General features: G+C 44.9%; 1 protein-coding gene and 1 non-coding gene across 2 annotated transcripts in view; one reads left to right on the forward strand and one right to left on the reverse strand.

The window, feature by feature from the left end:
* CLPB (ClpB family mitochondrial disaggregase) overlaps positions 1–24,719 on the reverse strand; it is a 154,060-nt gene that overhangs the window by 56,920 nt on the left and 72,421 nt on the right. The window contains exon 5 of the mRNA XM_061149504.1: positions 21,986–22,114. Within this exon, the coding sequence (XP_061005487.1) occupies positions 21,986–22,114 (129 nt within the window). The remainder of the gene's footprint in view (positions 1–21,985; positions 22,115–24,719) is intronic.
* On the forward strand, positions 18,675–18,781 carry LOC133064743 (U6 spliceosomal RNA). The gene has a single exon (XR_009694704.1). It is a non-coding gene; the product is annotated as a U6 spliceosomal RNA (small nuclear RNA).

Genomic DNA, 24,719 nt, shown 5'->3' on the forward strand with positions numbered 1-24,719 from the left:
TGAAAGGGTACAAAATGGAACTCCTTTTCTTCCCAGTCAGGATGCCCCTTCTCCAGGGTGAATGATGACCCACATAACCTGGTCCCCAGGTCATTTGGAAGTCTGAACCCTCTGACACAGTCTGGTGGATCCCTTGTCTTCAGGGAGGTGGATTTCTTTTTTCTTTTTTTTTAGTTCTACCACTTTATTGCTACCAACCCATTTCCCTCCACCCTCGTGCACACATGCTCAGTCATGTAATCCCATGGACTTCAGCCCGCCAGACTCCTCTGTCCATGGACTTTTCCAGGCAAGAATACTGGAGTGGGTTGCCATTTCCTTCTCCAGGGAGATGGATTTCTAAAGTTCATAGAACAGAGAGCTATTACCTCCTGGCTGGACCCAGCCCTCATTAACCACTGATTACTGACTTTGGGGTAGGACTGGCCACACACAGCGGAAACTGACTGGTTCTTGTCCAGAGGGAGAACCCAGAATGGTAGGAGACAGATGGGGACAGAAACAATGACAATATAGTGTCAGGGGGACAAGGAGAAAAGGATGATGAATCCGCTCCCCCCATTACAAGGGAGACATATCCTGGGGTGTCTCAGGGAAATCCTGAATACACAATGGAGAAATGTGGGCCAAGTGCCATTCAGTGAGGAGGGTTCGTAAGTGACAGTGGACTAACCAGACCCAAGACGCAGGGTGGGGTGACTGACAGATCAGAGGTCACAGAAGAAAGTTTCCAACAGCAGCAAAGAGGCTTGGTCCTGGTTCAGTATGTTCACTCCTGATACGGGGATGGCCTATTCACCAAATCTATACAGACTTCAGATTTGAGTGGGAAGAGGTCCAAATACATGTAGAAGATGGACATTAAGAGCTAAAACAAATGAGATGAAAATGAATGGCAATAAATGGGAAGTCATGGATTTGGGATGACAAAGTGGAGATTGTTCTGGAAGAGTGACTGAGATAGGAAATGGTTTAGAAGCCACGTGGAAAAACGTGGTTTAAGGAACTGGAAGTTTAGACTAGAGGAAAGATAGCTCAAGAGAACATGTCTGCATTTTCAGGTATTTGAAGGGCCAACATGTGGAACAGGGACTAGACTTATTCTACATGAACCCAACAGTAAAATTTTAAGACCCTTGCAAGCAAATTTTGGCTCAATATTAGAAACTGCTAACCATCAGAAAATTCAAAGATAGAATGTGAGCAACCTCAGGAACAAATGCGATTCCCCCAGCACTGGAAGTGTTCAAGCACTGAATGGGGAGTGTGTGGCAGGGTCTACTATTTACACATCCGTTTACAGAGGTTTTATCAAGACTATGAATTTGTGTTTCTTCATTCATTCAGAGATACTTCTGGAGAGCACTCTGTGTCTGGCCCCAAGCCAGGTGCTGGGGACACAAAAGTGAATAAGAAGACCCTGTCCTTGCCCTCAGGGAGTTCCAGATCCTGTTGAGAACAGATGGACAAGTTTATTTTAACAGTAACTTGTGCTGTGATTACAGGCCTCAGCATAGGGGAGGCTGGCTTCGGCTTAGGTTAAATCAAAGAGTTTCTGTGGAAATTCAAAAGCGTTTGGTTACTGAAGGCCATGGTTCGCTGCTAAGTCACTTCAGTCGTGTCCGACTGTGCAACCCAATAGACGGCAGCCCACCAGGCTCCCCCATCCCTGGGATTTTCCAGGCGAGAACACTGGAGTGGGTTGCCATTTCCTTCTCCAATGCAGGAAAGTGAAAAGTGAGAGTGAAATCGCTCTGTCGTGTCTGACTCTTCGCAACCCCATGGACGGCAGCCTACCAGGCTCCTCCATCCATGGGATTTTCCAGCAAGAGTAATGGAGTGGGGTGCCATTGCCTTCTCCAAAGGCCATGGTTTAATCAAGGTCAAATCACTTCTGTAAACCTACTATTGGCTGTAGAAACAGAAGTGTACACTGAAGCACAGTCTGTGAATTTTTGTGCTTGATGTCTAGCTCTCAAGAGTCCAAAATAAGTCGCTTCAGTCATGCCTGACTCTGTGTGACCCCATGGACTGTAGCCTGCCAGGCCCCTCTGTCCATGGGATTCTCCAGGCAAGAATACAGGAGTGGGTTGGCATGCCCTCCTCCAGGGGATCTTTCCAACACAGGGATCGAAGCCATGTCTCTTATGTCTCCTGCATTGGCAGGCGGGTTCTTCAGCACTAGCGCCACCTGGGAAGCCCCAAATTTGGTTTTTGGCCGGGACTGTTTATGTGTCTACAGATTGTCTTACAAGTGGCTGTGGTGTCAGGGCAAAGTGATTTAGTCAGGAGGCCTACCCAACTCTCCATTTCTTACCCACCCTATGGGGACTGCTTCAGCACAGACATAAACATGCTCCTGCCGTTACCTTATTGCACTCGTCACATGGGAAGGCTAGAAGGCTTGATTCAGGGATATGATTGGATTTTAAATCCCAGTCTCCCAGGATTTTAATTACTGGTCTGGGGCAGCAGGGCTAGGCGCTGGCTGCCTTTGGATGGAGGAGGTCGATACACCACTCCACAACATATTGAGCCACAATGCCTGCAGACTCTATTGCTCTATTTAATCATCTTTTGCAAAATTTACAGTGGAACAGGAGGGATCAATACGGAATTTATCACATTCTCTTGTAAATATGAGCCGGGAAAGAGTTCCAGGCAGTTTGTTACTGAGTGGGAGGGAACATGTCTGTGTACAGCTGGGTATTAGGAGATGAGACAAAATCCATACTTCTTGGCATAAGCTACAGATGCTCAGCCAGTCTCTGAAGCCTGAAGACAAGCTCAATGGGAAGAACACCGATTCATTCACTCATGTGATCAACCAACCAACATTCCAGAGCACCTGTTTCATGATGAACCCTGTGTAAGTTCAAGGAACACAACTGGAGTTCTTCTGCTCTTGAGATCAAAATCACAGATTCCACAGTGGCTCTGCCACTTACTAGTGGTGGAATATGGGCAAGTTACTTAACAGCCTAATGCCTCTATGCATGCATATGGGAAACATAGGTAATAAGAGTGTTAAACTTCCAAAGATATTTTAAGTATTGAAAGAGATAAAGCCTTAGTTCAGAGCTTGGTACAAAGTAAGAACTCAATAAAAGACAGCTATTGTTATTTTTACTACAATTATCATTATTAAGCACCCCTTTCTATAAAGTGTCTCACTAATGGTATATGTGCAGAGATGGAGGTATTGAGCAAGGAGCCAGCCCCCCTTTCTCTTTAGTAGACAGAAGGGAGACTGAGTGGCCTTCCACAGGTTAGAGACCTAGTCAGGGCTCTACTGGCAGCAGAATCAGAGGAACAGAGGGAAGAGAGAATAAGAGGACACATGCTAAGCTCTGTTTTTTTGAAACTTCAGCTGTAATCTTTAAAACAATAAAATAGCTTCCGAGGGAATTTCCTGGTGGTCCAGTGGTTGGGGTTCCACACTTCCACTGCAGGGGGCATGGGTTCCATCATTGGTGGGAGAACTAAGATCTCACATGCTGCACAGTGTGGCCAGAAAAAAGAAAAAAAAGCTTCCTAAAACTGCTGTGGGGTAACAGAGTGGGAAGTGATTCACTTCATGTGAGCAAACCAGGAAAAGTGACAAGAGGAGACATAAATGAGTTGGTTCTTGAAGGCTAAGTGGGGGTTTGATAGGTGGAGAAGTGGGGAAAGGGCATCCCAGTGACAGAAAAGTAAGCAAGCAAAGGTCTGGAGGCAGGAAAGACTTCCTTCAAGGAAGGAGGAGCTGAGTGGGCCTATGGCAGAGACAGCTCCTGTGTCCCCAGGCCCACCTGGCTGCAGACAGGCCCCTGGTTAGCCTATCAAGCGCTGGTCCCAATCCTGAAGCAGACAATCATCCCCAGCTGCTCTTGGGAGATAGGGTGGAAGAAGATTCCCAGTGGACTGCAGAGAGATGTACATGCTGAATTAGACATCTGAGCATTATCTCACAAGCATAAGAAATTACTGCAGGTTTCCAAACAGTGGAGTAGTGGGGTTTTGCAGGGTAAAGATTGGTTTGGAAAGGAGCCTGGAGGTAGGGAGACCAATAAGAAGTCTTTTCCAACAGTCTAGGTGAGAGGGACAAAGTCTGAACGAGGGTACGGAGACAGAGGGGAGAAGATGCGCTTCAGAGAAAACTCTAAGAAAGATGAGTGTGGTAAAAAGTGAGGGCGAAGTCATCAGACACTTTTAAATCTTTTCTTGTTTGGGTAACGGGTATTGATGATGCCATTCACCAACGAGGAAATATGGAAGAAAGTCCAGGGGGCAGGGCTGGGTTTGGTTCATTGAGTATGAGATATCTACAAAATATGAAGCATCACAAACTAGCAGAGACACAAAAATGCCTGATTTGTTTTATGGCAAATGTGTAGGCTGGTCTGGTTAGAAAAGAGGTGGTACAAAAGCATGGAGGTGAACATTCAAATGTATTTCACATATGGAGTTAGGTGAGCAAAAGGGCAAAAAGCAAAAACTCCTGCCACGAATTTCCGCTCAAGGCAACCCTAAGGCAAGTGCTTTCTAGATGAGGGATAAAGAAGGCTGAGCGCTGAAGAATTGATGCTTTCACTGTGGTGTTGGAGAAGACTCTTGAGAGGACCTTGGACTGCAAGGAGATCAAACCAGTCAATCTTAAAGGAAATCAATCCTGAACAGTCACTGGAAGGACTGATGCTGAAGCTCCAAACTCTGGCCACCTGATGTGAAGAGCCAACTCATTAGAAAAGACCCGGATGCTGGGAAAGATTGAAGACAGGAGGGGAAGGGAACGACAGAGGACGAGATGGTTGGAAGGTATCACCAACTCAATGGACATGAGTTTCAGCAAGCTCCGGGAGACAGTGAAGGACAAGGAAGCGTGGCGTGCTGCAGTCCATGGGGTCACAAAAAGCTGGACATGACTGAGCAATTGGAACAAAAAGATGAATAGCACATGATGTAAGTGTTGGAAGTAGGGGGATCTTTAGCTCATTTTCATTTGGGGCGAATCTCCTGGAAGCTGTGGGTTTTCAGGAGGCTGGCCTCATTCCCCACTCTCCCCATAATCCAGCACAGACTATCCTCAGAGGTGGCAGCAGGGAGAAAGCAGCTGGGAGCAATTGTTAGTAGGGAGGGAAAGACTTTGGATAAAGCAGAGTTCAAAGTGGACTATAATAAGAGCTCGGGTACCCAGGCTTCAGCACCCCTCCTCCCCCTCCTGCAAATGACAGCTGAGACCAAGGCAGCCGAGCCTGGGGTCTGGACTGAATTTAGCAGTCATAATTATACTGCTGACGTCTGGGGCACAGCCACAGTCTCTGCAGAAGGCAGCAGCTTTTGTTCATGCGCTAAAAACACACCATCCTCAAACATGCTAATCGCATGTCTGCTTCCATCTAACAACATTGAAGGGAGGCTGAGGAAAGGGCACACAATGCTCACACATCTGGCTAATTCAGTTATGAGGCCAATCAATCTTGATGGGTTGTCTATAAAACACCGACCACCCCAAAGGACTGAACTGACCAGATGTTTAAGCTTCTGTTGACCAATCCCAGCCTAATGTCCATAACAGGGAAGAGGGGTTATCAAGAGATGGCTTATGCTTCCACTCACAGGTCTATTGCCAAAGCTAAGTAAAGCCTCTGCTTGAATGAGAAGCATCAGAGCGGTGGTTGAGCCAGGCTCACTGGGATGAAATACACTCAATACATACATACATACACTCAAACATACAGACCTTTACTCTAACCTTAAGGAAGACAGGAGACCTTATTTATAGTTGGCTTTGAGAACAACCACAGAAACAAAAACTGATGAAACAGTCTGCTAACTGCACTTCCCAGCAGGAAGAGAATCAGGAGTACAGAGGCAAGTATCTTTAACTATGACATTAAATGCCACAGGTTGCAGTTCTGGGCACAGGAACTGTTCATCACTGATGTCTGCTTTTCACCACCACCTCCCCCACCCCGGCATGAAGGTTGATAGGACTTACTTATCTCCCTCATAAAATTGTTGCTTAAAAAAAAAAAAAAAATCAGAAGCCACTGCCAAAAGGAGTCTTCCAGTTAATATTATGCCCAACCACAGCCATCAGGCAATAATCACCAAAAATAAAAGTGGAAGGGTAGTGGGGAGATTAGGAAAAGGAGAAGATAGGGAATAGACTTGAAATCTATCCCAAGAAAACCATTTCAACCCAGAGCTTCTTGCTGGTGCTAATGATTCCATTTTTTCTCAAAGGGGCTTTTTTTTACCTAATCAATTCTAAGGACTTTACCAAATCTGTCTCAGAGTTGAGGCTTTATGGCAAACCAGATGGATGAACATGGGTAAAGGAAACTTTCAACTTTTTATAAAGTGATGAGAGAAGCACAAATTAAAAATTAGGATTTGTTATGATAGCCCATGATCAGAACAGCACTTGGCACTCAGTAGGAGTTGAATAAATATTTTTCTGACTGAATAACTACAACAGTTATGATAAGCCTTTGTCTCCTTTGCAGGTTCCTATTCACTCTTCTGTCCCAAGTCATGGGTGACACTCAAGGTTGAGTACTCAGCCCTTGTCCCTTTCTCTCTGCATCCATTCTCTATTAGAAAAAAAATAGCTCCAATCTTTACAAACTATCCCAGTGGTTCTCAATCCTGGCTGTACATTTAGGATTATATGGGAAGCATTAAAACTGTATCAATACAAAATTGAAGAAAATATTTGCAACATATATCACAGAAAAATAGCTAATATCCTTAACATGCAAAGAACTTTTAAAAATCAAGAGAAAAACAAAAACCGAAAGTCCTAGAAAAAAATAGGCAAAAGACATGAATAGACAATTGACAAAAGGAGAAAAATGACTCTTAAACATTTGAAATGATGCCCATTTCACTCACAGTAAGAGAATCAAACTAAAACTATACCAAAGTACTCTATTTCACCTATTAGACTGGTAAAAATTCACAAGGTTTGCAATATACAATGTTGGCAAGGCTGTGAGAACACAGCCACTTTCACACAATATAAGTAGAAATGCAAAAGGCACAACTTTTATGGAGGAAAAATTTGCAATACCTAACCAAGGGCATACATTTACCCTTTGACCTAGCAATAGCACTTGTAGAACTTTACTGCAGAGATGCACCTCCCATTATTCCAAAATGTACATGTAAGATGCTATTCACATAGCATCATTTGCAACTACCAAGCACAGGATATATAGCTCATACACACAATGGATTACTATGTAACTACAAAAAATAAGGAAGATCTCTGTGAAATGATTACCGAGTGACTTCTAGAAAATATGGTTAAGTTCAGTTCAGTTGCTCAGTCGTGTCTGACTCTTTACGACCCCGTGAACCACAGCACGCCAGGCCTCCCTGTCCATCACCATCTCCTGGAGTCCACCCAAACCCATGTTCATTGTGTCGGTGATGCCATCCAACCATCTCATCTTCTGTCGTCCCCTTCTCCTCCTGCCCTCAATCTTTCCCAGCATCAGGGTCTTTTCAAATGAGTCAGCTCTCCGCATCAGGTGGCCAAAGTATTGGAGTTTCAGCTTCAACATCAGTCCCTCTAATGAACACCCAGGACTAATCTCCTTTAGGATGGACTGGTTGGATCTCCTTGCAGTCCAACAGACTCTCTCAAGAGTATTTTCCAACACCAAAGTTCAAAAGCATCAATTCTTCTGTGCTCCGCTTTCTTTATAGTCCAACTCTCACATCCATACATGACTACTGGAAAAAATATGGTTAAGTGAAAACAGTCAACTGCAAAGAGCATGTATAATACATTATCTTTTATGTAGGAAAAAGGAGAAATAAGAAAACATATATATATTGGCTTAGACAACAAAACACGGGAAGGATAAACCAGAAAACAATCAAAATTGGTTATCTATTATACAAGGGGTCAGGGCTCACTGAGGAGAGCAGGAAAAGGTTGAAAGCAACACACAGGAGAGAGTTTTACTTCTCTGACTATACCTTTTTGTACTATTTTTAGAAAAAGGTTAATGGTCTATATATTCAAACAACAAAACTAAAACAAGGAAAGGTAGAGATGAAAAACCCTAAAACTGAAAGTGAGTTGAAAAAATTAACCCAACTGCATTTCAAATTAACAACATAAACACCCTGAAAGGAAAAACACCCACCTAAGTAACCAAGGAACTAGTATTTGACTATACACCCTTAGCCCTGGATGGAGTAGCTGGGCCAGCTATAAACATATTCTGACCCGAACTCTTTTAGTAGTTTGTTTTCTATAGTGGTTTGGCTGAAGAAGGTCTGAAGACTTTTTGGATGTATTATAGGATTAAACAAATGAGTTGTATATCAGTGCTGTGTGGGGTCAGAATTCTCACCACAGAGGAAGGGACACAGAAATATGAAATATGTAAGGACAAGAAAGAACCCCATAATGATGGACTGGAATGGGAGGTATTGGTGTTCTCAGAACTTCTAAAATAGGTACGAGCATATGCATATAATATGCATATACATAATAGTGTGTACATGCATATGCGTGTGTGTAATAAGCACACCTAGTACTCATGTTTTGGTCTACAATACAACTGTCCACTAAAAAAGTCTTAGGACTCTCAGAGAAATGGCTGATTCCAGGGCAATGGCAAGGTGGATATAAGGTAAGATGAAACATCTAGTTATGCAAGAAAATATGGAAATTAAAAAAGAAAAACAATGCAGGTATGGCACTCTGGCCAAATCTGAGATAATTTTAGCACCAATATAACCACTAAGGAGAGTAATAAATTATACAACCTTAAAGCAGTAGTATCTATAAGCACATATAACAGTAAATAAATAAATGAGAGAGAAGGGATTCCTGTTGATCACAGAATGCCAGGTGCTGGTCAATTGTGGAGTAAGCACTGGAGTCGCTCACCCTTTTGAATTTCGTACTGTGTGCAAATTAACTATTCAAAAACAGGAGGAAAAAACATTTATAAAATATCTCTGACAGTGCAGCAGGCAGAATAATGACCTCCAATGATGTCCACGTTCGAATCCCTGGAACCTGAGAATATATAAGTTACTCAGCAAAAGGGAATTAAGGTTTCTCATCAGCTGGCTTTGAGATGGAAAGATTACCCTGTATTATCTAGGTGGGCTCAACGTAATCATAAGAGTCCTTACAAGTAAAAGAAAACCGCAGAAGAGTCAGTGTCAGAGTGGTGGAACGTGGGAAAGACTTGAGGGACTGTGCTGGCTTGGGGATGGAAGGGGCCAAGATAAAGAATGTCTGAGACAAGGCAGCCTCAAGAAGCTGCAAATGGCAACAAAACAGATTCTCCCTGAGTCTCCAAAAAGGAACACAACTCTGATGACACTTTGATTTTCGTCCAATGAGACCATTTTAGACTTATCCCCAGAACCCTAAGTTACTAAATTTGGGTTGCTTTAAGCTGCTAAGTTTGTGATCATCTGTTTGCAGCAGCAATAGGGAGGCTGCCTAAGGAAAGCTACAGTGGCTGCTTCTGAGGGGGACTAGGGGTGTGGAAAGGAGACTTCCTTTTCACTACACATCCCCTGGTACTGCTTGAAATGTTGATTTTTTTCCCCCGACATTTTTTAAAGTAAAAATCACTGCAGCACTAAACAAGCTAATGACAGACAATCATTTCAGGGACTCTCTACTGGCTTCAGAGTTGAGCACAACTCCTCAGGCTCACCCCAAGGCCCTCCATGCTCCGGCCTTCCCCTACCCACCATCTGACAGGTGGCCAGTTTCCTAAAGGTCTCAAACATGCAAGGCCCATTTCTGCTCCTCCCACACCTGAAAAGCTTCCCTCCTCCTTTTGCTGATCTATTCTGCCTATCCTTCAGGATCTGTCTCCAGGCCCTCTCCTCCATGAAGCCTTCTACAATGCCAACACTGATCTTCCGCCTCCTCACCTAATTTATTATATTCACTGGGTTTTTTTTGTTTCCTGGCCTTTGTTTAATTTAGAGTTCTATTACTTACTGTCATGGTGTTTTCAGTGTGCTGTGTGTTTGGGCCTTTTCACTGAACCAGCGCTCTACAGGGTACAGTCTGAAGGAAGGGCCTCTATCTTTCTTTCTACTCCTGCAATGCCTGGTGCCCATTTATAAATAAACTCAGTCAGCAAACATTCACTGAGCATCTATCATGTGCTAAGGATAGTGCAAGGTGCTGGGGATATAAGTCCTGCAGATCCAGACCCTAACCTGTGTAATGAAGGCAAGATCTATTAATCAGATAACTGAATAGCTATTTGCTGTGGTCAGTGTGATAAAGAAATTATACAGGCTGCTTTAAGAGCAGAGTAACCTTTCTAGGAACCTCTTCTAAGGGATGCTGGTGGTCAGCTGCAGGAAATTAATTAATAGCTGCTGAATAAATGTGAATACTTAGATTCGCAATTAAATCAGGGCAATTATTCATTCAGAATTGCAAAATATGAAAATTAAAAGGAGATTTGAAACTAAAATCCAACTAACTTTATAGGTGGCGAAAACGAAGCCCAGTGAAGAGGAAGGGACTTCCTCAAGGTTCCACTGCAAGGCCAAGTTAGTGTAGGTCACATTAGTGCTGCATAGGGTTCATTACTAAGGGAGTTTCTGAAGGATTCCTGAAGTGGCAAGCTCCTTTCTTTTGCCGCACTTAAAAGAATTCTTCATTTCCAAAATGATGTTCAGGCAGAAGACTGTGGGATCAGTCTACAGAGAGCATTTCTGCTGTGTTCTCTGTGGGACGCTGCTAGGCCTCTGTGTAAAGCAGCAGAGTATGTGAAAGCTAGCTGTGAACTCTTTTTGGGAAGGGAACCTTGGTTCTGACCCATCTGACCCTGGGATGGACCTCCGCTGCTATTTTGCAGGTGCTGACCTCTAGGGACTAAGGTTCTCCTTCTTAAAACCCTGTGCCGCCCTTTCTGCATTCGACCCAAGAGCACCCTCACTGGATGGGCACAGGTGGGCTGGCAAAGGGCAGCCAACCCTGCCATGGGAAACTGGAATCCTACTCCGATGTTTCCAGGCCCAGTGCAGGTAGAGGAGAACACAGAACAGACCTGGCCCAACAAATGCTGACCTCTCCCTCACCCAAGGGAGCCTTGGCCTCCAGCTGCCACTGTTGGTGATGAGCTCATGCCGGATACCAGCCAGGCTCATCTGAGGACTGCTTGGAGCCGATTAAAGCCTTGATGAAATGCGGGTGCCTGGTGGCAGGTGGCTCTGGAGAGCTGGGGCTCTGGCGCCCAGGCACTCTCATCTCTAACTCAACTAAAGCAGTGACTCCTGTATGTCCACAGATCTGGGATACAGAAACACCCTTCCCTAGAGACAGCTCATCATTCTCCACCGCCCAGGACAAAGGCAGAGGACAGGCCTTGGGGTCACTAAGGACCCTCTTTATCCCTGACCTACTATGTGAACTGCAATGACATCACTACAGAATCCCTCCGTTCCCCACTGTGCCCCAGACTGGATGGCTGTGTCTCTCTGGGTGACTAATGGCTGTCACTCTCCACAGGCTTTCCTCAAGTTAAGTAACCGGTTGACATCTACACTTCAGGTTTCCATGTATATGCCATTTGCTCAGGGAAGACCTCCTTCATCTGCTTCAGACTAGATTAGGCCTCCATTACACTCCTACTACAGTACTTTTCCTTAATACTACTTCTCTCAGTGGTAATTAGCTAATAATTTTGTGATGATTTGCCTAAATGTCTATACTCTGCCAGACTAAGCGTCATTAAGAATGAGTAGTTTGGGAATTCCCTGGTGGTCCAGTGGCTAGCTAGGATTCCATGCTTTTTCACTGCCAAGGGTGTGGGTTCAATCCCTGGTTGGGGAACTGAGATCCCGCAAGCCGTGTGCCTCAGCCAAAAAAAAAAAAAAGAATGGGGTGTGCTATACTTGTTAAATTAATAACTGGAAATCAATAAAAGTATCAGGATGGGTAAGAGAAAGTTTTTCAGGTAAGTTTTTAATAGTATTCTTTAAAAAGAAACTTTTATATCAGAGGGGCCCCTCCTATACACCACATCAGCTATGGGACCAACTAGTCCCAGGCTACAACCAGGCACCATCCAAGCCAATCTTTTCTGGTTTTGAGTGGCATGGAGGATTTTATTACTTTTTTTTTTTTTCAAATAGCTTTACATACCATAAAGTTCACCCATTTAAAGTATACAGTTTAATGGTTTTTTTTTTTAAAGTATATTTACAGAGTTGGATAACCATAATCTAATTTTAGAATACTTTTATCATCCCCCAAAGAAACCTGGCACCCATTAGAAGTCACTCTCCATCCCTCCACAGAAAACTGCTGGCATGGAGGGTTTTTAGCTCTGTATCCAAAACAACCAGAAGAAAACTTTAGCATCCAGTAATCTGATATGATTTCTTCATCATACAGATGAAAAAACTGATTACACAGAGAGGCTGTGATCTGCTGGAGGTCCTCCTGGGATGAGACGGTAGCAGAGCTGGGGCAGACCATGGTCCCCAGTTCCTGCATCCTAACGGCAGTACTCTGATCTCTCTACCATGTAATGTGTCTGTGTATTCCAAACTGCTTACCTCACTGGACTTTAAGCAACTTGAGGGCAGAGGCTATATTCAGCTCATCTGCCTTCCCCTCTTGCCCAGGAGTACCATTAGAGGAATGATGCTTGAAGTGCAGCCCACACACTGGTGCTGGTCTGTAAACTTTGTTACCAGTCATCGATGAGATAAGCACAGTAAGTATAAATAAGTGTCCAGAAACTTTTATGCCTACTTGGGAGTAATTTTGTCTGTTGAACCTGATGAAAAATTTGGGCCTGTATTTTGTAGGCCCTTTAAAATATAATTTTTCAAAAATTTTTTCAAAAAATAAAACCTGCAGAAGACAGGTTTTTCAGATAGTTTGAGCATCATTGCAACCCCTCTCCAGCTCTCTTCTGCTTCTCCTTTCTCCCGTTTCCTTGAATCTCTTGCCCTGGCTCCTATTCTTATGTGCTCACACCTGAAATGTAGGCTCTCTCAGTTGTGTTCTTGGGCCTCTTTAGCTCTACAACTCTTCATGGACAAGTCAGCTTCCACCACCCTCAAGAGACTGACAACTCAAATCTTCATATTCAACCTACAGTCCTTTCTCTCCTGAGCTTCAGACTCATTTGTCCAACTGCCCACTACACATCTCTTCAAGAGTGTCCCACAGGTCCCCCAGCTGGTCAACAGATATTTATTACTCACCTACCATATGCCAGCTATGAGGTTTTTTCCCTAAGAACCGTGAATATGGCAGTAAAATAAAGAGACAAGGTCTCTGTGATTATAAGGCTTTCATCCTAGTATGGGGGAGAGGCCGATGATAAACATACAAACAAACATGATCAATTCAGGGGCTGATAAGTATCACAAAGAATATAAAATAAGGTAATATGATGCAAAGTGACTGGAGGAGTTATTTTACTAGGGTGGCCAAGAAGGTCTCTGAGGAAGGGAATTTGAGTTGAGACCTGAATTCCCAAGGGGAGAGTGTTCCCATCACTGGGAGAGATTAGTACAGAGACCCCGAGATGGGAAGGAGCTCAGTGTGGCTGAGGGATGAAAGAAGGCCTCTGTCACTGGAGAAGAGTGAACACCGTGGGTGAGGAAGTGACTAGAGATGAGGTCACAGAAGGCAGGAAGGGTCTAGACTACATAGAGCCTTGCAGGCTCTGGTAAGAAATCTGAATTTTATTCTGGTTTCACTGGTATGCCAACAAAAGATTTTAAATAGCAGAAAGAAAGGGTTTACGTTTTAAAAAGATTCTCCTGGCAGTTACGTGGAAGATGGATTCAGGGAGACAAAAGTAGAAATTGTGAGACTAGTTAGGAAACTGTGGTGATTATCCAGGAGAACTAGATCGTCCTGCACTGGGACTAGAGTTACAGCAATGGGAATGGCAGAAAGGGGATGGTTCCAGATGTACTTTAGAGGCACAGGTGACAAGACTGACTGAAGAACTTGACAGGTAGTGTAAATGAGAAAGAGAATTCAAGCATGACTCTAAAATTTGTGGCCTGAAAACTAGATAGATAATCGTATCATTTACTGAGATGGGGAAGACTTGGGAAATACCAATTTGGGGGGATAAATAGAAGCATATTTTGGCCATGGTGACACTGAGACTGAGGAAGGAACTGGAGCCAGGCAAGTGAATTCAGTGGTTAGCAATAATTTTTTTTGGAGGACTTTTAACCATGAAGGGATGCAGAGAAATGAGGCAGCAGATGGAGGTAGATATGGGGGTCAAGGAAGTTTTTAGTTTATTTTGTTGTTTAAGATGGGTGATATTAAGGCATGTTTTCATGCGATGGGAACGAGCCAGCAGAAAGGAGAAAACAGACAGTGGAGGAAAGATGGGATCACTGGAGGAGCAAAAGTAATTGAGAAAGCAAGTGGAAATGGGAGCCTGGGCCGAAAGCAGAGCTGAAATTAGGAATGTCTCCTATTGCAGAGGAAGGACGGCAGCGTACGGGAGTATAGAGGCAGGCAGGCTGGTGAAGTGACGGTGGAATGATAAGGTGGTCCTCTTACGACTGCAATTCATTTTCTCTATGAAGTGTGAGGTGAGATCATTAGTTTGGGAGTCAGGGAAGGAGACTGCTGGAGGTCTGAGGAGGAAGAAGGTATATAAAAGTTGTCTCGGTCCAGAACAAGACTGTGATTTTACACAAGAAGTACAGTGGGGTGGTTGGCAGTATTGAGTGTCTGAAATTCATGAACATAAATGTAGAGTGAGTCCAGTTAGCATGGTTGTATGATTTTTTTTTTTTTCCTGAAGCAATATTCAGCTCTTCAGATACAAAATGAAGTAAAAAGAAATTGGGTTTAAGTAGAGTTTAGTGTTTCATCAAGTTGAGTACAAAGAAGGAAGGAAGGAAGTGAATAGTTAGAACACTGGACCGTGGAACCTGAAAGTGGGAGGGAGGGAGGAGGAAAATGTTCAAAGCAGAACTAGTCATTCCTCTGTACCTCAATTCCACCCATATCTCCTTCCAGTATTTCTTACCTCAGCACAGGCACATACCATCTACTGGCCATCTGGTCCAGAATCTGGACCAATCTTGACCGCTCCTCTTCTCTCACCATCTGATCCAACTGATGCTACTCCTAAATCTTTTTGGGATCAGTCCTCCTCTCCCACTGCAACTGCCTTGCTTTAGGTCCCACCTAGACAATTAAAATAGCTTAAAAAAAAAAAAACTCTATTTATTTGATTGTGCCAGGTACCGGCATGGGTGATCTTTAGCTATGGCATGTGAACACTTAGTTGCAACATGTGGGCTCCAGTTCCCCGGCCAGAGATGGAACCTGGGCCCCCTGCATTGGCAGCATGGAGTCTTACACACTGGATCACGGAGGAAGTCCCTAATATAGCCTTCAAATGAAATAATTGTCCTTTCTTCAACCCTGCTCCTCCTAATCAAATTCTTCCCCTATTTTTCTCTAAACTTTCTTTCAGGTCTAATGTATACAGTATACGTATACATGTAATGTATACGTCTTTGTATACAGATGTACAAAAAGTGCATAAGGATACAGGTCAAAGAATTTCCCCAAGGAGGATATATAACCAGTATCTAGATAAACAGGCAGAACATTAAGCACTTCTGAAGTCCCTGTGTGTCCTTCCCCAGTCACTATCTGCCCTCTTGAGGGTAACTGCCATCTTGACTTCTTATACTGGGTGGTTTGTCTATTTTGAATCTTCCCATTGGAGGAAAAGTTCTATTTCCTTAGCAGATCTTATGTTACAGGCCTTCATTACTGGCTCTTGCTTTCCATTCTTCAATCCACACCCTATAAATTCAGCTCTTCTGAATTCAGCTCTACCTGCAGTGTACTGAATAAAGTATGCTGCTTCCTACTTCATACCTCTGAACACGCTGGTCCCTCTGCCTTTCTCCCTCATCCACCTGGTAAACTCACACTTATCCTTTAAGACTTCATGTAAATGCCATCTCCTATACCATGCTCTCCCTGCTCTTTTCAGAGAGCAGGTCTTTTCTTTGTGCTCCACTAGCACCTTCTATACATCTCCATTAATACACCAGATAGCAATTTTTGGCTAAAATGTCTGATTTCCTCACTGACCTATGAGCTCCTTAAGGGCAAAGACCATGTCCGGACCATCTTTACTTCCCAGATGCTGAGGGTGAGGCCTATGACAGGAGAATTACTCAGTTAAGTGTTTGAAAAATGAATGAGAAGACTCATCCAGGGAGCTGGAAGGGGTCCTTGGAATCAGCTACCCTAATCTCTCTATTTTACTATGGAGGAGAAAGGACTTGCCTAAAGGAGAGAGGGTTTGCTAGTGGCAGAGCCAGAACATCTGATCTTCAGCCCAGGGCTCATTCCCCTTCCCTGTATTGCTGGCAAGAATCAGAGGATGACATTTCCAGAGAGCACAGCCTGAGGCAAAACCAATCCCTTCCACATCTGGCAGCACAGCCAGATGGGCAGACACTGAAGTGGAACAAGAAACAGAGCTTTAAGTTTTTAGCCCCGACAACAAACTAACAGGCTGTTAAAGGGAAGATACCAGTACTGGAAAGGTTCCTTGCCTCAGTCAGTGATGGTGGGGAATTTAAGGACGGCTGGTTAACACTAACAACTGAGTCCTATACTTGGACAGAAGGACAAGGAAGAGCCAAGAAAGTAAGTAGGAAAGAGGCTAAGGGAAGCACTGGCGAAGGTATTATTAGGTGTCAGAAAGCCCAGCATTTCTGAGATGATGCACACTAGTGGCTGAAAAGGCAGGGGAGGGGCACTGTGACTAAGACAGCTTCACATGTGAAGCTCTAAAAAGTCAGATATATTATGACACTAAAGCAAGTGGGCCAGGAATCAAAGACACTACATCTCCAGTGGTATCCAATCTACAGTGGCTTTGGAAGTTCCAGCGCATCCAAATAGGTATTGAACTACAGGTGGGGCACTATGGCTAAGAAGGCAGAGAAAGTAACACACAGTCTTTGTCCTCAATCAACCTTAGTGCAATAGAGGGGGGCTGGACCCAAATCCCAGGGAACAGGGAAGACCTTAGAAGGGAGGTGGCATGAGAGCTGGGGACTGGCTGGTAGAAAGCATTCTGCTAAGCTGGGAAACAAGGTCTTGAAGGGAAATGAGAGGCAGAAAGATCTGCACGGGTAAAGGCACTAAGGTGGGAACATGGACAGACATTATTACAGTGTAACTGGAGCCGTTAGGGCAGCAGTGAGGAAAAAAAGCTAAGTGAGGGTCAGACTAGAACAACTGTAAAACCAGGTTAACAAATTAGGATGGGTAGGATTCCCTTTAAAAAAAAATATGTAAGTGCTGGGTGTTCTGAAGTTAGTAACACATTATATGTAGAGTGCCTACTCTGTGGAACCTACACATGCCCAATCCTGACAAAACCTTAGAGGGTAGGTGGCACACTCGCATTCTAGATGAGGAAAGAGAACTTCAGAGCGGTCACAGCTTCATGTGTCACAGAGCGGTCACATGGCTATTAAGTGGCAGGGTTGTATTCAGATTCTGACTCCACAGTTTATGCTCCTTCCTTACAGCCTTCCTCATCTGGGTTTTCTCCTCTGAACCACAACTGGGAAATTATTTGAGTAATGATTTTTTCAATTCTCTCAGGAATAGCACATAACTTGTACCACTTCAGATGGGAGAGAAATTAATAACCCTGTGTGTAACAGATGCCTGAGAGCATTAGAGTTTAATTTTCCAGAGGAACCCTGGATGAGAAAGGCTGCATGGTAAGAGATACATTTTAGGAAAATGGATCTATGAAAGTGGGATCACATTCCTGGGAGGAAAAAGCTGTAAAAGCACCTTAACGGCCTTGGAACCACAGGGATGAGTCAGCTCCAGCAGCTTGAGGAAGGAGGCTCCCCACCTTCTCAAATTACTCGTCTTTTCAGCAGTCCTGCCTTTCCTTCCTTTTTCCTGTATGCAGCAGTCAAGTGCTGAAGCAAGCCTTTCTGCTCCTAAGACAGCGACCCAGGAAGAAGCAGCATTTTTCGAGAGGAAAACCACAGAAGTCAGTGGATCCACTTTTCTGTGGAGGCTGGGAGTAGAAAGCTGGCACTGGACTCAGAACTTTTGCACACAAATCTGTCTGGCAAACTCTCACTGCCCTCCCTGACAAGGCTGAAGCAAGCCATCCTCTGGAAAGCCTTCTGTAATTGACCCTACCTCCCTGCTTACCAGGCAGAAGCAGGTATTTCCTCCTTGGTCTCCCCAGAGCCCTTTGTCCAGAACCCTGCTGGGGCACTCGCCTGCTGTCACTTCCTGTTTCCATATCTGTCTCCTCCACCAGTCTGCGCCTCTCTCAGGACAGTTTGCCAGATCCACCTTAGGATGCCCTGAGGTCAAAGATGACAACTGGCTTACCCAGAGTCACAGTACAGAGCTGAGATTTAAACCCAAGTCTGTCTGATCCCCAATTTTGTGTTCTTCTCACTATGTTATGGGGCCTCCTGAAGATGAAGTGGCCTTTCTGTGCTAAACACCCATCCCAACAGTGAAGTGTTCAGAGGCGGCACTGTCAGAGCAGACCAGACCACCTGGAGAGGCTTCCTTAGAGGATCTAGCTGAGAAGAGAGGGAACATGATGGTGTTTTGGGCAGGGTGGAGAAGCTGTAGGCAGAAACAGAATTAAGAAGTCATTAGAGTGCTCGCTTCGGCAGCACATATACTAAAATTGGAATGATACAGAGAAGATTAGCATGGCCCCTGCGCAAGGATGACACGCAAATTCGTGCGTTCCATAAAAAAAAAAAAAAAAGAAGTCATTAGATAGGAGTGAAGATTTCATGGGGAAGGAATGGGATTATAGCTGCCAGGGTGAACATTTGATTTCTTTACACAATCATGGAGAACCTATCTGTACTTGGGACCTTTACAGACGTCATCATTAATCCTCATGCCCACTAATCCCTGTGATACTTCCCAGATGTTATTTATTTATTTGGCTGCGGTGGGTCTTCATTGCTGCATGCAGGCTTTCTCTAATTGTGGTGGGCGGGGGCTACTCTTTGTTGCAGCGTGGCGGCTTCTCACTGCAATGGCTTCTCTCATAGAGCATGGGCTCCAGGCATGTGGGCTTCAGTAGTTGCAGTTCAGGGGCTCTAGAGTGCTGGTTAAGCAGTTGTGGTGCATGGGCTTAGTTGCTCCACAGTACATGGGATCTTCCTGATCCAGGGATCAAACCCATGTCCCCTGCATTGCAAGGCAAATTCTTAACCACTGGACTACCAGGGAAGCCTCTCCCAGCTGTTATTTTACAGACAAGAAAACTGAGGCTTAGAGAGATAAGGTAATATGTCCAAGCCAACAGAGCTAGTAGGTGGGGGAGCTGGGATTCAAACCCAGGCTGGCCTGACTCTAAAGCCCTTTTTATTACTCCATGCTGCCTCTTAAGGGGTCAGAGAACCTCCCACATTACCAGGCTGCTGCTGCAGCCTGGACCTCCCCCAGCTCTCATGTGGAAACACTGATCAGAGGGCAAGTGCAGCTGCCCCCTCTAGCTCCAACCCTCTAAGACCTGGGGGTCCTAAATCCTTGTGGACTAAGCAGTTTTAAGGACAAGAGTTGTGTGTGGCTCCCATGAACACAGGCTGGCCCCCTGTCTAGGCCTGCTTTGGGTCTCACAGAGAAAGTCTCTGAGGTGCTGCAGCAAAGCCATTGGCAAATATAGGCTGAAAAAGCTGGACGGGCAGGAAGTCAGGGCCTGCCCTCCCTGAAACCTTCTGGAGGTCAGCTGAGGTCAGAAACTTTGGAAATGTTACTGGCAAGAGCCCCTAGGACAAGGGAACAGGATCCTGCCTCTCGGTTGGCTGGTCACACACACAAGCAGACCAAGAGAGGTCAAGGGGGGAGGGGGGTCAGAAGTTAGCAAGCCTGCAGGCCCTGAGGGACAGCCACTTGTTCAGGTCGGAAAGGGAGAAATCAGTGGGTTAATAGTTTTGGCCCTTGAGGCTGGGAGGCTAGGGCAGGGGGTGTAAATGGATTCTGGGTAAAAAAGCAGGTGGGTGAAGTGTAAAGGTGGGGGCTAAGGGCATCTGTTCCAAGTCAACAAGCAGGAACCATGCCCCTGGAACGGCTCAAATGGCCAGCCTTGGCCTGGGGGGTAAGGGTGGGGTGTTTCATAAAAGGCCCATGCGTCTTCATTTTAAAGGTGTTCGATCTGCAAGGCTGGGGAGAGGGACTCTTTGTAGAATGAGTTCCTTGTCCATTTAGGGGCTGATGGGAAGTGGGGAATGTAAACCACTGGACAATAGCTGGGGGTATTGATTGATTTAAGGCACAGCAGAGAGAAGCCCCATAGTGAATGCTCTAATTCTTAGCTACAAATGTTTCTCGTTGGAGAGCTTTCCAAAGGACAAAGTGAGTAGTATGTTGCTTGGGGATGTTAGCATGTTGCTTGGGGATGTTTTCTAAGTCTCTCCTCCTGTAAACAGTGAGTTCTTGCTCCAAAAGCACCAGTCATCCTAGATGCTGTCACCATATCCGTGAGCAGTGCTGCCCCTTGCAGTGTTCATTCCCAGACCAAGGCGCACACTGGCTGCGCTGGGGCAGGTCCCTTGTAGGCTGGGGCTGTGGGCCAGGCCTGGGCCTTAAGTCAGTGTGACTGTGGCGGATGGAAGGTGGTAGGACTTGAGGGTTAGTGGGAAATCCTTCCAGTCCAATCACAAACACTAGAAGATGATATGGGGACACTGGGCTAGGGAGGCAAAGATTCTGGGGCTGAAAGTACTTTCTTTGAAGACAGGGTTTTGAAACAGTGATTGACTACAGAGGACAGCTGGCAGAAGATACAGAGAAGAAAATCACACCTACTTAAAAGAATCTACTTAAACCAGTCACAGCAGAATTAAAATGGAATGGGCTCCCAGGGAAGAAGGAGGGTTCCCTCAATCTCTGAGAGAATCCAAAGAAAGACCAGCCAGCTGACTGCTGGAGAGGTTTCTGCCAGGGGGAGAGAGGGCGGGCAATCAGGTAAACTGGAGGACTTCTGAGGATCCTTCCAGCTCCCAGGTTCTATGAAGAATGACCACTGACAAGGAATGCCTTGGTGTCCAGGCCCAAGAGAGGGTCCCTAAACCTTCAAGAAGTGCAGTGAGGGCATAAACAGGAAGTCAGTGCCATAGTGCCATACCAACTCAGGGGCCTGGGCACCATGCATCCTGGCAGGATGCTTTCCTAGCTCTCCCAGGGAGAGGCTGGAGTGAGATGAGGGCAAGTGACTGCCTGGGAGGCCTCTGGCAGGTACCAGATCTGGACAGGACCAGACCAGCCTGAGTATGGGGATGGTATGTATTATAACTCCAATACATCAGTGCTCTCCAAAAGAAGGGTAGTCAAACATTTGACAAAGATTTATTGAGTGTTTACTGTGTGTCAGGTACTATGTCAGGTGCTAGAATGAATCAGCCATAGTTCTTGCCCTCAGGGAGCTCAGAGTCAAGTTAGGGAGAAGGTTACTGAACACACACAAAAAATTCAAGATTGCAACAAGTGCAACCATGGAAAAAGAATAGGGTGCAATGAACCACAGTAATGGAAGAGGCCTGATTTAGATTAGGGTGGGGGTGGGATCAAGGTGGATGTCTTTTGAGTCTGGGGTTAGTAGAGATTTGAAGGCTCTCCCCGCTTAGTCCACCAGTCCTGCTCTGGAGGACACAGGGTAGAAGAGAGGATACTTTTGGGGGACGAAACAAACAAAACTCAGAGCATGAACTGAGTTCAGGCAGGATGGCATGGTACACCACACAACCACAGGCAAAGAACACACTCCAGACACATGAGGGCAAATCCCGCATGCACATGGCCACTATCACGGAGTATAGGCACCTTTGAGGCTTTCCAGCTCTGGGAGGGCAACAAGGCTTTGGGGAAGCTCGGCATTTCTGGAGGAGAGAGGCAGCTAAGTCCACACTTCCTGCCGACCAAGTCCTCCGCCCCACTCACCCATGCTCTCACCTCCATCAAGCAGCTCCTTGACAGTCCGGTAGTCATCAGCGAGGACAGCATAGTGCAGGGCTGTGCAACCCTTGAAGCTGGCGCGGTTGTTCAGCCGGTTGTTGAAGTCATCCTCTCGGGTGACCAGGACTAGGAGGACAGCAACACAAACCCTTTAATCAGCAATAAATGTCAAGAGCCACCAATCTCACTTTCTTCCTCTTGGCATTTTTATTCCCTCATTCACTCATCTACTTCCTTACTAAACAAATAATGGCACCTACTATGTGCCTGGCCATCTGTGCTGGGAAAGAGGAAGTAAAACAGAGCCCGGTTAATTCCACAAAGGTTTACTGACATCTATTATGTGCTAGGATTCGTTGGGGGACATAGAAATGAATCAGATATGGTCCCTGACCTAACCTGACAAAGGAGGTAGACAATAAACTGATGTTTACAGTATTGCCTGAGATAAACGCTATTATATAACAGGATGATACAAAAAGCCAGAAGGGAGCTTAGCTCAATTTGGGCATGAAGAAAGGATCTCAAAAGATGAGAGTCTTGAAGGGTGAAGAAAAGCAGGCAATGGCAAGACAGAGGACAAGTCAGGAGGCAGACAGAGGCTGTTCTTAGCATAACAGTAACATACCTCCTCTGTGCTCTGAAGATGTTTACAATCTAATATTTAATATTTTGTAAAGGATTTTTAAATTTATAAAAGCCATTAAGAATTTGAAACTACAGGAAAGTACAAAGGAGAAAAAGCATGATTACCTCAGCAACTTGAGAAATGGCATTTAATATTCTGGTATATGTCCTCTGACATCTATACTGATATCGATGTGGACATTGGTAGGTAGAAGATACCTGCATATATATCCTACATGTATATCTTACAAATTTGGAATTTACTATATTGCAATTTTGTAATCTGCTTTTTTTCCCTTAATAAATGTACTGTGAGCATTTTTTGAAGGCAGAAGGAACAAGCATTGCATGTGTCAAAGAACCAAAACCCCTAGGCTCACTCAAGCGCTATTATTAGTGACTCTCTCTCTCTAAATTGATACAAAAGAACCTAAAATCAGTTGCATCACTTTACAGGACCCTCTGGGTTAGTGATCACACATGTCCCTGTTCATCGGGGTGGTCATGACTTATGCTTGTTGTCCTCAACAGTCCCAGTATGGACAATACTTGGGAGGCTATCTAAACTCTGGGGCCTTTCCTTGGGAACTAAGACCCTACAGAACAATACCTATCTGCGAAGGTGATGGGGTTTCTTTCTGCCTCCTGTAGAAATTATCAGAGTACTTGCCTTATGTTCCCTCCTGAGCTTAGTTCACTGGAGGTGGAATTTGGGTCCTACCTACTTGTACCTGCTCCTCCCTGAATCCACGGCACAGGGCCTGCAGAGGGCAGGCTCCTCCTACCTCCTACTGGATAAAGGCATATAATTCAGTCAAGAGAGAACCTTGCCTGTGTAGTCAAAAGCACCAGACAATTTTTAAGCCATTCTTTTCCAAGATGTCTTGGAATGGAGTTTATGCATTTCCTCTTCCTACAAAACTGAACTTCCTATTGAAAAGTCACTCAAAGCCAGAAGACTGTCATGCTTCTTCCTAAACCTAACAGAGATTTCACCTAGGTCACTTCATGGCAAATAGATGGGAAAAAATGGAAACACTGACAGACTATTTTCTTGGGTTCCAAAATCACTGCAGATGGTAACCACAGCCATGAAATTAAAAGATGCTTGCTCCTTGGAAGAAAATCGATGACAAACCTAAACAGTGTATTAAAAAGCAGAGACATTACTTCACCAACAAAGGTCCATCTAGTTAAAGCTATGATTTTTCCAGTAGTCATGTGTGGATATGAGAGTTGGACCATAAAGAAGGCTGAATGCCGAAGAACTGATGCTTTTGAACCGTGGTGTTAGAGAAGACTCCTCAGAATCTTTTGGACTGCAAAGAGATCAAACCAGTCAATCCTAAAGGAAATCAATCCTGAATATTCATTGGAAGGACTGATGCTGAAGCTCCAATACTTTGGCCACCTGATGCAAAGAGCCGACTCATTAGAAAAGACGCTGATGCTGGGGAAAATTGAAGGCAGGAGGAGATGGGGATGACAGAGGATGAGATGGTTGGATGGCACCACCAATTCAATGGACAGGAGTTTGAGCAAGCTCCAGGAGATGGTGAAGGACAGAGAAACCTGGCATGCTGCAGTCCATGGGGTCGCAAAGAGTTGGGACACAAATGAACAACTGAACAACAACTGGCCTTCTCTGCTCTTTGGCTGACATACTTCACACAATCTATTTAATTCCCCTAACTACTTTATATAGTGCTTGTTGTTTAGCTGCTCAGTCATGTCTGACTCCTTATGACCCCATGGACTGTAGCCCGCCAGGCTCCTCTGTCTGTGGGATTCTCCAGAGAAGAATACTGGAGTGGGTTGCCATTTTCTTCTCCAGGGGATCTTCCCAACCCGGGGATCGAACCTGGGCATCCCGCATTGCAGGTAGATTCTTTACTGACTGAGCCACCAGAGAAGCAGGCATTATAATTCTTGTTTTATAGATGAGAAAGCTAAAGCACAAAGGTCATACAGCTAATAAGTGGTTGTATGAGGATTAGAGCCCAGGTCTAATCTGAGTCCTTACGCTATTTCCCCATCACATTATGCTTTCACCCTCATTTTGCAAATGAAGGAATCAGAGTCCAGATGTTCTGGTCCTAGCCTT

Source organism: Dama dama, chromosome 1 (assembly GCF_033118175.1).
Source record: "Dama dama isolate Ldn47 chromosome 1, ASM3311817v1, whole genome shotgun sequence".
NCBI lineage: Eukaryota > Metazoa > Chordata > Mammalia > Artiodactyla > Cervidae > Dama > Dama dama.